At 37.9% G+C, this 13,200-nt stretch overlaps 1 protein-coding gene across 1 annotated transcript in view; it reads right to left on the bottom strand.

Moving 5' to 3' along the window:
* Positions 1–13,200, bottom strand: part of ARHGAP32 (Rho GTPase activating protein 32) — a 152,922-nt gene that overhangs the window by 42,534 nt on the left and 97,188 nt on the right. Inside the window, exons 6-10 of the mRNA XM_007425400.4 lie at positions 13,055–13,192; positions 12,610–12,702; positions 11,373–11,495; positions 10,746–10,823; positions 10,087–10,168 (exon numbers count right to left, since the gene is read on the bottom strand). Of these exons, the coding sequence (XP_007425462.1) occupies positions 10,087–10,168; positions 10,746–10,823; positions 11,373–11,495; positions 12,610–12,702; positions 13,055–13,192 (514 nt within the window). The remainder of the gene's footprint in view (positions 1–10,086; positions 10,169–10,745; positions 10,824–11,372; positions 11,496–12,609; positions 12,703–13,054; positions 13,193–13,200) is intronic.

The following is a 13,200-nucleotide window of genomic DNA, read 5'->3' as shown; positions in this document are numbered from 1 at the left end:
CCGATCCTTGCACTTACAACCGTCGCAGCATTCCCGTGGTCATGTGATCAAAATTCAGGTACTTGGCAACCGGCATGTATTTATGACAATTGCAGCATCCTGGGGTCACACGATTGCCATTTGCAACCTCCCCAAGGGGATTTAACAAGCAAAGTCAATGGGGGAAACCGGATTTGCTGAACGACTGTGGCAAAAAAGGTCATAAAATTGGGCACGACTCACTTAATGACTGCATCGCTTATCAATGGAAGTTCCGGTCCTAACTGTGGTTGTAGGTTGAGGACTACCTGTACTTTGAAAACATCTTTCCTAACATTATTAAAGCATAAATTTACTGCAGTTGGGGGGGGGGGAACCTACTATTGACTATCAGAGAGAAAATAATAGGCTGCCTTTTTAGCACTGTATAGTCTCTTAAGAGTACAATTGGAACATCATATATTCTCTCTTGTTTTGAAATAACGTCACCTTGAACTGAATGTTAAAATTAACAATGCACAAATGTGAACTCACAACTCTGTTCACTTCAGGAATATGCTCAGAGGCAGGAGTTATGCTATACATTTGTTATGGACACTTTACCTATTAAATGGCATGTATTTTTTAAAGGACAGCTGTGACTGTTTCATTCCATATCTCTGGATCTGGTGTGCCTGGTTAGGGCCTGGTTACTAACCTCACCTTGGACAGAGGGCCAGGTTGGGAGAATACTCATTTTTCTTATGAAGGGATGAAAATCAGCCAGGACAGAGAGCTAAGTAATTTAAAACAAAAACAAAAAAACAACAATAACTGCAAGCTTTGCAATCTGTGAAATGTCTCTCCACCTCCTCCACCCTTGTCCCCAAATTCTGTCTCCTTTTTATCCTTAGTCACACTGAAGAAGCCGGAACAAGGGAGGTCTGGAAGAGGCATTAGAAGCAAATGGAGGGAAAGATCATTTATCTTCTTACCTCGACACTTTCATGCTTTTCATATTAAGAATATAGCTCAGAGAAGAGAGATCTCGTAGCATAGCGTGTGTGAAAAAAGGAAGGTCTTCCAACCAGAGAGCTCAACAAGAGAGAAGCAGTATTTTCCATTCTTCTGTAGCTGCTATACCCCATTAAATCTACAGCAGCCTACATTCACTCTTATCCATCTCCCTGCCTTAGGAGCTTAAATTAGACTAAAAGACAGCAAAGGAAATAGGTCTTAAATGCGAACTTCTTCATTCTGAGCCAATCTTAAAAATTACAGCACACAACCTCTCCTTTTCTAGTTTGGGAACATTTGGGTGACAGTAGAATGCTTCCTGTATTTGGCTAGAATTATATAATCTTTAATGCCACTCCAATTTTATCAAACTGTTGCTATTGTCCAGAGCTACCACCTTGGGGTGAGTGAATGAAAACGAGTAATGTGGTGCCAGTTCAGGTTAAACCACAAATGTTCAGCAATGATTTCTGGTAATGTATTATTGGCTAAGTAACTTCAAAATACTGTTAAACTAATTAATTAGGAAATGGGGGGGGGGGAGATACAAGTAGCATACAATAAAAAGAATCTAATAATTGGAAGGGATCTCCTGTCTAGTGCAGGTAATCTTGGCTTACAAGATATCTGGTGTAGGGTAGCTTAAAAGAAATACGTCTGTGAGAACGTAAATGTTATATTAAAAAAAATAATAAACATAAGCATAATTCGATTTTGTTTCAAAAAATTAGAATTTGACCAACATCACACTGGATGTAATGGCTTATCATAAAATCCTGCAGTGGGGTGGGGGGTGGAGAACTGCCCTGTCAGTATATCAAGGAACTGATTGCCTAGGCAGACACGCGATGCTCATTATTCTTTTAGGCTGTTTGGTATGCCATGTTGGAAAGAATAAGAGGCTATGCATTCCTGTGTCACTGATTCAGGAGTTGAAGAATGTGGTTTTATGAAAGTAGCATATGACTCCAGACCCATCCACACGAGATGTGGAAGTACTTAGCTCCTATGGGCTTGTGACCTCAGAGCTACATTCCATGGAACCGCCTCACAGGGCTGAGAGATACAGAATAGTAAGACTTCCAAAGACGTGCTCCTTCAGGAGTCACTGCTGTTCTGAAGTAGCCTTGCATTTTGAGTTGAATAGTATGCATTTCTTTTGTGTTGTACTGGAGGTTTGAAGCTTTCTATATAAAACTTCCCATCTGTGATTACATTAATGCTGGAAAAAAATGCCAGTGCTATGTATGCTCCTATGGCCAGACCTTTGGATAGATTTCTTAGATTCTGACTCGTTTGTACTCAAATGCTGCCTTCCTTTTTAACCTTCTGGACTGGACTCTGGTTACCATCTCAGCAGTGACATTTTTGCCCATCTTTTGGCTTCCATGTTGACCGTCTGGGTGCCTCAACTCTGATTAGTCCACCTGCTGACACCCGCCACCGCTCAATATGCATGCACGTATAATTTAGACTTATAAGGCTATTCAACCCAATACTGACTCATGAGTGGTAACAGTTTGGGAGAAGACATGCCTGATTATTACTGTTGTTAACTTAAATTTATTATAGCCGCCCACTCCCATAGACTCTGGGCGGCTAATTGTATTATTACCCTATTTTTTATGTCATTCATTCCATGTCCTCAGACTAATTGCTTCAATTCACAGAAACATAATTTTCTTTTGGCTTCCTATTGGCAGGAGCAGGATTCACTTAGTGAACATTTAATGTTTAGGCTCTTTCTAAAAGACCTTTCCAGCAGTCCAACAAAGAAGCTAGATTTAAGAGTTGTTGTGAATAGTTTATCTCATTGTAACAATAAGGGCTGACTGAGTGACAAACATATGGCAACTTAAACTGGGCTGGAAGAAGATGCAGAACAGATGATGATCACAAGGATGGTGACAAGGAAGTCTCTAATACCCTTGCTATTTCCAGCCAGAGGAATGGATGTTGGCTATTAGGACCTAAGCTGGCCTGGTTTTCTACTTGCAGTTTGGCACTCAAATGTAACTCGGGTTTTCTGAGTTTCTGAGCCTCCTTCTTAGAATAATAAATTATGTCCATATCTACAGACTTCACATCTCAGTTTGTAGCCACCCTACATTCCCTAGGCTATGACACAGTGTGAGTCCCAAAAAGCAGCAACAAAAGTTTTAGTGAATGCCTCTAAACTATTGTTAAAATAACTGTTTTAATACAGGGACATTACTCAACATACACTAACCACATCAGCATATTCTGGTTATTTTTATCCTAATAAATGTTCCTTGTCTGAAACTCTTGCAATGTAACTACAACAACTATAGCATAGCTGTTTCTAGTTATAGCTTGGCAGCTGTGTACATAATATGCCTGTTTAAACTGCTATTAAAATATGATTTCAATATTTACCCTTTGTTCCCTTTCTGTTTTTTCTACTCCATCCCCTAGTACTTAATTAGAAATAGCAGGGATGTACACGATATGTGTATGAAGGCTCTAGAAAAAGCAATTAGGTAAAATTTGATGTTCACACAAATGGACAGATCCCAATTTGTAAGACACATGTATCCCAGGCACCCATTCTGGAAAAATCTTGATTCTGGTTACCTCATTGATTTATTTGGCATTACACATCTATCAAGATAAATATTTTTTACATATACACATACACAGTAGTAGTTAAGATCTTTTCTAGCTTATAAAAAACAAGCCTGTGGGTATAACTGGAACTATATTCTACCTTCTAACAAATAAACAGTTTAAAAAAAACAAGTAACCATTAGTTAGCATTATTACTAGAACACACAATGTTAGACTATAGGTTAGTCCGTTTACAAACTACAGTCAACTATAATCCATTCTACCTGAGCTCAGTTGGGATTGGTTCAGAGGCTCTGAAACAGATGCTGAACCTGGTATTACACTATCCATCTCCAAATCTGGATGCAGTTGTGGAGGGTGGAAAATGGAGCAAAATAGGATAAAAAAGTTATTATTTTTTAATGATGGACATGAGCACCTTGATTTTCTAAGGCAGCATCAGCATAACGTAATTTCAAATTTCTGCTATGTTATGTTCTAAAATATGAAAGTAAAACAAATGTGACCTTTGATTAGAAATTACTCTCTTCCATCTGAAAGCATGGCAATTACCAGTTTGCCAAAATTATTCTTATTAATGTCTGCTAAGATTTTATTTGATGTGAACATTCAATTATGACTTAAATAAAAGAACAGATTGGTTAAAATGGGTCCACTTCTAGGGCTAAAAAGTATTGTACTGTAACACTTGCAGAGGATATTGCAGTTTGAGGCTAAGAACACAAGCAAAGCGCTCACATTAGTCAGTCACATGTTGGGTTTCCCTATAACACCTGCCAGGGCCTTTAGAACAACCTACTGATTTCACCGCTGCCATGGTTTTGCTTTATTAATAGTATGGTTTCCATGGTTTTGCTTTATTAATAGCATACTGAACAAAATTGACAGCATATGTCCAAATATGTGACTATGAAACTGACAGACTCATCAAACAAATATTGTTGCAAAGCATGTCTAGTATGGAACACAAAAATCTTTCTAGTGCCATAGGCTGTGATATCAGAGTATGGCAAGCACATTTATCTGTATTATGAGGCCATATTCATGAATTAGAGAGGAATGAAAAAACAGTCACTGTCCTCCACGTTAAGTTATGCTTAAGCAAGCTAGAAAGTCATATACACTTTTTAATGTTTTCCTCCAAGATTAAATCATATTACCGAAAGAATGGAAAGCCTTAATTTCCATTTCTTTCTCTTTTTCCCAAATGAAAATTTCTGTAAAGCCCATCTCATTCACATGTAGCTTGCTCCAGAAGGCTAGCTCAACATTTCCTAGCATAAATGAAGTTATGGAAAGGGGGTTGTGCCTTGTTCTTTTAGCTTCAGTTTAAAGACTCAGTGGCAACATACTTTGCCATTTCTTGTTCTGTACCCTTTTGCCATAATTTTTGAGTACAACATAGCTCCATTATAAACATAAACAGCACCAAAAGGTATAAATTGTACAGATATACTGGGGAAAAAAATAAATTCCTTAATATTTTCCCTTTGTGGCAGGTAACTTTCTAGGACAAAGCTTATGTGCTTCTACTACTGCTAAAGACTCTAATAATGAATAAATTATGGATTGTCATGAAAATGATTAATACTATATTAAGATATGCTTATGTAATTCTCATTCTCTGCTACCATACAATTCAAAGATCCAATCAAAAATTTATTCTGGGACTTAATTGTAGAAAACACTAAAAGTGGGGGGGGGGGGACCCTAAAAAACGCTTGTGTGATTGTACAGGAAAATCAACTTTTTTCAAAGCACACACTTTTAAGATTATGCAATCTCTTATTCTGGGATATGATTTTACAAATGCTGATTGTGTAATAATAGTTTATGTAATAGTAGATCACAGTTATTCCTAAAAAATTACAATAGTTTCATGCTCATTCCTCTTCTCCCTTATTTACCTTCTATTGTAAATTTCATTTTAATGCATATTGTGAAATAAAAAATGTACAAGGAAATCACAGTGAAACTTAGTGCACATCCCTCAAACAGATACTGAGCACATTAATATACAACAGTACACCAGAATTCTGACTTTTTCAGGAATAATCAACAAGCACTAGCATTTCACATAATCCCAGATAGCATTCTCCATGGTCTGATTGTTGTGATATTCTCTTTTCTTACCTGAGAAAAAAAGGTAAGAATAAACTGTGATGTCTGATTTTGTTTTGTTTAGAAAAGAACAGGGCAGAGTTTCTGGTTTACATACCATGACAAAGAAACTTTAGACAGAACTTGTCCTTGAGGGCTCTCATGGGAGCTAACAAGCATTCTGGTTTACTGTTGCATATGAATGCAATTACAAATTCAGCTGAATACAAAAAAATGATGAGATAGAAAGAAAAGGAATAAATGAAAACGTACAAGGGGGGAAGTAGCTCCAGGATGCTGGACGGGCTCCAGGGGCAGGGGAGACTGGGAAAGCACAATTTAAGAAAAAAATACATTATTAACAGGAACATCCACCTGGAAAAAAGACATTTTCATTTCAAAACACTGGACAGTTGCATATACTCATTTCTTTACCATTGTCCAAAGAGTTAAATGTCATATAGGAACCTAATTCTGCTTGTGCTGAGCATTTCCACAGCTGTTTGCACATGCTCCAAATCTCTTCTGAAAATCAATGGAAACTTCTATTGTTCAGAATTACATTGTAATTAGGGTGCATCAGCAAAACGTGTTTACTTTCAAAACACTTAAAATCATTCAGTTAGAGAATGAGTTACCATTCCTCAGCTGACTAACCACTTCCCATCAGCACAAAGAGACACAGAAGATCTTTTCCATAACCATAGAAATGACTATCTACCTGCATCATTTCCAACACTAGAGTAAAGCTGAGCGGGGCATCTCTGTTGAGAGGAGTCCTCTCTCCCCCCTCTTTGCAAAAGCTGTAAAAATGCTCGTAACTACTCCTAACCAGAAAAACTAAACAGTTGCATTTTGAATGACAATGCTGTTTCATTCGTATATACCCACTGCAGCAGCATCCTGGCACAACCACTTGGCTGACTTCAGAACAACGCCATGAAAAGCTAAAGAATTTCACAGAGGTTTATTTAGTACCAAATGCCAATCTGTAAACTGACAGGTGCTCAGTGGATTAATCAGAAGCTGAAAATACAAAGAATCCCTTTGAGAGCCTACTGTATTGTTAATCCCAAATATGCTTTCCTTCTCCTTTCCGACTATTTTAAAGCTGCTCACAAAGGAAGGTATTTCATGATCACTAGCTTTCAGAAATGGCAAAGGTGTTATTGAGTTGTGCACCTTTCCCAAACTTTCCAGTTGCAAGAAAAGTCAATTAGACTAACACACACTTCCTTGTGGACCAGTTCAATCACCTGGCTCAAGGGGGCTGCTTGAATTGCTTCATGTATCAGATCTCTGCTTATATGCAGCCTGTCACGTGTTGCTGTTCCTCACCCAGAATGTGTATAACCCAGCAAATTCAGCATTTTCAGGCATCTGTAATGGTACATATTCCCCATGGCTGTGGATGACCTGCTGGTATAGCTGTAAGGCCACCCATTCAGTGATTCCAAAATGGCTGCCAAGTCTCCCAGTCCTGTATAAGTTGCCTAGATAATCTTGATTTCTATTTTATATGAATATAATGGGATATGATTAACTATTGCACTTTTAAAAAATATTATTTTAAAAAGGTACTGAAAACAAAAGGCAAAACAAAAGACTATCAGATTCATGAGCTATTATACATTATCCCACAAAATAGGATTACATTTATCCATGCACTGCCAGGATGAAATCCATTTGCATAATAGTATTAGCAATGTCTTCAAGTTCTACAAAATGCACAAATGTTAAGAGCTTTTTAACAGCATGTGTTTCCTAGACAAGCAACTCCAAATCACATCTTATGTTTTGTTAATGTGCTATTTCTAGAATCTCAAATGTTAACAAAAGCACTTCCTAGACAACATCTGAAAAGCAGATGTAAATTGAGATGAACAGCATGAGGTTAAGTTCACAAGCAAAACATTCACACAAAGTTGATGACATCTTTGAAAGACCTGCAATGATATGACAACTAATCCAAATGATATGGATAGCAACCAAAAGAAAAGAATCAGAAGAGAACAATAACAACATGAAGAAACCTATTTGCATGGTATTATAAAGCAGACAGAGGTGAAACACCTGTTCCATCTTTATCCTTTATGGCACTAGTCAAAAGACTGATGACATTTGGATTCATACAACTAGGAATGGAATTATACACCAGAACAGAACAGGCAACATCCATGTCTGTACTTTCTCTTAGAATTACAAAGGTAGACATCATTATAACTAATCAACATCATAAGGAATACATGTAGCATTTTCCCCAACAGATGCATTTAGTCCTACACTCCTGAGTTTAAATATTTTGGGAATGAGGAGATCATTGTATTTTCCTTCCCAGAGGTTTATCCAATTGTAAAAATTATTACTATTCCCTACCTTTAACCCAAATTGCAACAGAGTGATTTAAAAGGTTTGGCAGATCAATCTGGAATTAGGCAGTAAGTTTCAGAGAGAAAGTACGTTGTGGATTTGATCCAAGTCCACTGTTATCCCAGGCATTTCAAATTGGACAATCCTTTAAGATCAGTTTTTTTCAAACTATGTGGCATGGAACTCTATGGTCCCACAAGAACTTGATGTAGTTCATGTGGGACTGAGGGGGGAAAAAAAAAGTTTGAATGCAGCCAATTTTCTATCACTGAAGTTTGCCACTTGATCAGGGATTTCCAGATTTTTTTTTTAACTAGCAGGTTCTGCAGCCCAAAAACATCTGAAACCCTGTTTTAAGTGACCACAGAATAAGTTAGCGCTGACAGGGAACAAAGCAAGTTTGTTTCTTCGTCTATTAAGAGAACCTGTTTTGATATGCTGACTCTCATATTCCATCTACATTTTCCATCTATATAATTCTGCCTTCTGGTGTATGATGAAACAAGCCTCATGTTCAGGTTTGTTTAATCTTATAATATGCTTTGCAACCTTTTGTCCCTATGGCATCTGTATTCCTTAAAACCAAAAATTCTCCTGCCCCCTCTGAGAAACAAGGCCAATAAAAAGTGATGACAATGGTACCACCAGAATTGACTTCAACCACAATTTACTTAGTTATTAATCTCAACTATGGGGAAGATTCACACATCACATTCTCCTCAATATCTTTCCCCTTACCTAAAGCTTCAAAGAACAACCTCCCTCCCCCATAAGCATAAACAAATACTGACTGGGATAAGAAAAGATGCACATAATGTTCATTCTTTCCTTACTTCCCAACCCATTTTCCATATTCTCCTACACAAAGAAAGATCACTCCTAGATCAAAACAACTTGTGAAATACAGTTCATCAAGCATTTGATTGAACTCTATTCTTTATAATAAAAAACAAACAAACAAACAACAAATAGGGCTGGATTTTATTCAGGATACAGTATGGGGTTTGCTGAGAGAGCCCTGAGAAGGAAGAGCTATCTTTCAAGACTACATTTATGGCCAAACTAGAAGTTAATTTGGTAATTGTTGCTTGTATGCACTTTCCTTATTAGCATCTGTGTTTATGTTTAATTGTTGATTGTGCTGTGGCTTTTTTTTTTTTTAAGATTTTTTATCCTGCCTTTATTATTTCTTAAAAATAGCTCAAGGTGGCGGACGAACTCAGTCCTCCCTCCTCCTCCTATTTTCCCCACAACAACAATCCTGTGAGGTGAGTTGGGCTGAGAGAAGGGGACTGGCCCAAAGTCACCCAGCCGGCTTTCATGCCTAAGGCGGGACTAGAGCTCACCGTCTCCTGGTTTTCTAGCCTAGTGCCTTCACCACTAGACCAAACTGCTCTCTATAACTGGCTTTATTGCTGTACTTTGTCTACTTTTAGGAAACAGCCTGAAAACATGTGGGTATTTTATTTCATTTCACTTTTATTTTGGAAGGCAGCATAAAAATTCATAAATTTATAGGGTTTATTTCAACAAGTAGAGTCTCCTTAGCACAGTGTTTCTCAACCTTGGCGACCCTTCTCCTTGCTGGCTGGGGAATTCTGGGAGTTGAAGTTCCTGTCTTCACGTTGTCAAGGTTGAAAGACACTGCCTTAGCAGATAGAAGGAAATGAAGAGAGGGGAATAGGTACAGCAATTAATTGGTTCTGAGTCTGAAACGCAGAGAGTAAGTTCAATGGGAAAAAAAATCAAGTATCTTTTGCATCTGTTTTATTTGGTAAGAAATTAACTTCCCTCCAACAGGGTAACTCTGAAAGACACATTGGTTTGTGATGAAGAACCTCTTTGCCCATCCAAAACAATAAGAAAATCAATATAAATGAAAATGTTTAAACAGCACAAACTAGACACTGAAATGCACTTGCATGGATGAATGCAATGAAATAACTTTATATCACAGCAATGGTACAGAGCATTGAAAACTGTGAGATAACAGAATTTAAATCAGCATTCCATAGTATTACATACATTAGCTTAAAAAGTGCACACACATACCTGGCTTTGGTACAGAATTGGTCACCGACTGAGGAACTTTGTCATTAATTAGTTCAACACATTCGCTAGGAAAGAATCCCACCTGTGATGACACACACAGACCAAAAAAAAAAAAAGACAAAAAGAGAGCTTGTATCCATAGGACATTTAAGCAATTTCAACAGAATCATGGGATAAAGACATGTCCTGATGATTTTGTAAGAAAATGATTATTCCAAACTCCTAGGTAGTTTTAGTAAAAAGAGTGTTCTTTATATGTTCTGCTTTATATGTGAAGAGAGCAGGTGCTTCTTAGCCTGGATCTCATTTTACTCTAGCTGTTTTGCCTGTCCAGCGCAGCTTCCCCAAGACAGACAGGTATTACTCTTTCAAGTGTTACACACTTGACTTGATTCAGTGGTTTCAGACAAGGGGTAGAATCAGGTCTCCACATTTTAACTAGAGGGATTTTGAAGGTCTAAAATAGCATAATAAATTCTTCTTCTCTTCAATTTTATCTTACCCTGACATTACTCAGGAGGGTTTTCAAAAATTCTTCCCAAAATTTATGAGAACAATACATTATAAAACATATTAGAGAGTAATTTTTTAGAATGAGTATCCATCCAACTGCAACTTTTAGAGCCTGCAGTATTAACTAACCTAACAGTTGGACATACCTGAAATCCATGTTTTCCCCTCCACCAAGTGGTCAATTCTTTTGGAGGCATATCAATAACAGAAACAATATCTCCAACCTGGAAATTAACAAATGAAATATTTTCTCATTGTGACTTGAAGCACCACCTTGTTGATAAAAATGTATATTTTATTGGGAACACAAAACCCAAATGCCTTTTAAATAAATAGTACTAGTTCTCACCTACTATTTATGTACATATGAATTTAAGTATGCATTATGAGTGCTACACAGCACACATTTTATATGTTCATGTTGGATAGCAGTTAAAAGATAAAATAGGATTCTGGTTAAACTGAAAGAATAGCCGTACTGGAAACCTAAGTATATAAGGAAAGAATATCAAACAGACTAATTACCTAAAAATTTGCACTTGTCTATCTGTTTCTCTGCCCTCATTCTTAAAGTTAAGTTTAGAATGACCAATGTATTTTTTTCCAAATTAGAATTAATATATAGTAAGAAAATGTATTTTTATACAAGCAAGATGGAAAGATAACAGAAGACCTTCAAAACTTCTTTGGTCAGTTGAATAACACAGAACAAAAAGTTGGTTTTCTCTGGGCATGCACTGAAGTTGTTATATATTTATCCTCCTATTATTTACCTCAAAGGACAGTTCATCTGCTGCCTGGGCAATGTATCTCTTAATAACGTGAGCAGCTGCAATAGCAGGAACATTAATGGATGACTCCTCATGAACTAGGAGGCGATTCCCCTTGTTATCAATCTGCAATACAAGAGAAGGCAGATGGCGAGAAAGCCAAGGATGTAAAGCTTTATTTTATTAACAAATTTATGGAGGAAAATTTCATGCTGATTTGTAAAGACAGTAGAGATGAATGGACTTTCTACTGAAAAACTTCAGGCACTGTCTGTTACAAGATCAAAACACTGTGCAGTACAACAACCCCCTGCAGAAAGTACAGTTCTGTTTTATAGTGGTTCCTTAGAGAGCAGTCCCAGTCTGTGGTTGAAGAGGAGAAGAGATCCTTGAGGTGGTCTCTCCTTTCTGGAGCACCCCAGGGCTTGGTCCTTCCTCTTCTATTTCTTAACACCTATGTGAGGCTGCAGGGGGAGGTCATAATAGGTTTGCATGGTGGTATCATCAATACATTGTACACTGCTGTCCTAGGCTGTCCAGGAGATGCTGTCAACAACGTGACTCCGTTTCTAGAGGCTGTGAGGGTTTACCTAGGACAAAACAGGCTAAAGCTGAACCCAAGCAAGATGAAGTTAGCTGTCTGTTCACTACAGGTTTCTGGCATCTCCAGGGTCGCCTCTTGGTGTAGTGTCACTACCCTTGAAGGAGCAGGTTTGTGAACTGGGGTTCCTACTGGACTCAAAGCTGCTGCTACACTGACAGGTGGAGGCCGATGGGGGAGGGGGATGCCAGTAGTGTGCCAGATGCAGCCCTATCTGGAATGTGAAGCTCGGGATAAGTGACTCAAGCCCTCATTACTACTCACCCAGACTACTGCAAGGTACTCTACATGGAACTGCCTTTGAAAATCTCAGCAACTTACTCTCAGCTATAGACTGAGAAGCTGAAAAACATCTATCAATCAAAATATACTACACCAGCACAGTGCTTATATGGGCTATAACTTTCAATGAAGAGGACTTTTTGCTGCAGAGGATCGATCCAAGATGACCTGTACAATTAAGGATTAGGATGTACTCCTGCTTTTGTTTTGTCTCGCCTAAGAGCAGAGGGCATGGCCGGCAATTTCTAATTTAAAAACATTCCATACTTCCACCCAATTTGCAATTGGCACAGTTGTAGACACAAAGCATTTGATAAACTGGGGAGAAGGTGAAATTCTCTACACAGGCTATTGTACCTCCATCCATGTGAGAGCAGGACCGCAATTTATCTTGTTGCCGGCAATGGCTGAGAGTCGGGACAGGTAAGCCATCAGCATCTGGGTAACAAGCTGCAAAGGATGAGGAAAGAGTACCATAATTCTACTGATGCAGAGCATCCTGAGTCCTATATATTAGGATGACGTAACTGAAGCAAACTATCTGAGTGTGTGCGTGCGTCTGTCCGTCTATATTACAATTCTCTGAATTATCTGTAGAACACTCTATATGCAATCCTGATCAGGTTTTCTTGGAAAGCCAACTGACAAAATGTTAAGCCAAATATATATATATATATATATTTCTGATTTTCCTATACAGTTCAGAGATCAATAAAATTAGCAATTCAAAGATACCTCCCTCCCAAAAATATTACTCCATAACTATAATTTTTCAGATAGTGACAAAACTTCATTATTTTACCTCTGGATTATCCTTCAGGGCATCAGAACGAGGTAGCTCTGAGAGCTGAGAGAAGCGTCGATCATAAATACAGAGGTGAAGATGTTTATCAAGCACTCTAAAATCTTCATAACTCCGCTTCACAATCCAGCTCTTGCCCTGCAGAG

This window comes from Python bivittatus, unplaced genomic scaffold (assembly GCF_059951505.1).
Source record: "Python bivittatus isolate LINGU-HERP-01145 unplaced genomic scaffold, Pbiv_v1 ctg000320_np1212, whole genome shotgun sequence".
NCBI classification, from domain to species: Eukaryota; Metazoa; Chordata; class Lepidosauria; order Squamata; family Pythonidae; genus Python; species Python bivittatus.
This window is presented reverse-complemented; position numbering and strand designations above follow the sequence as displayed.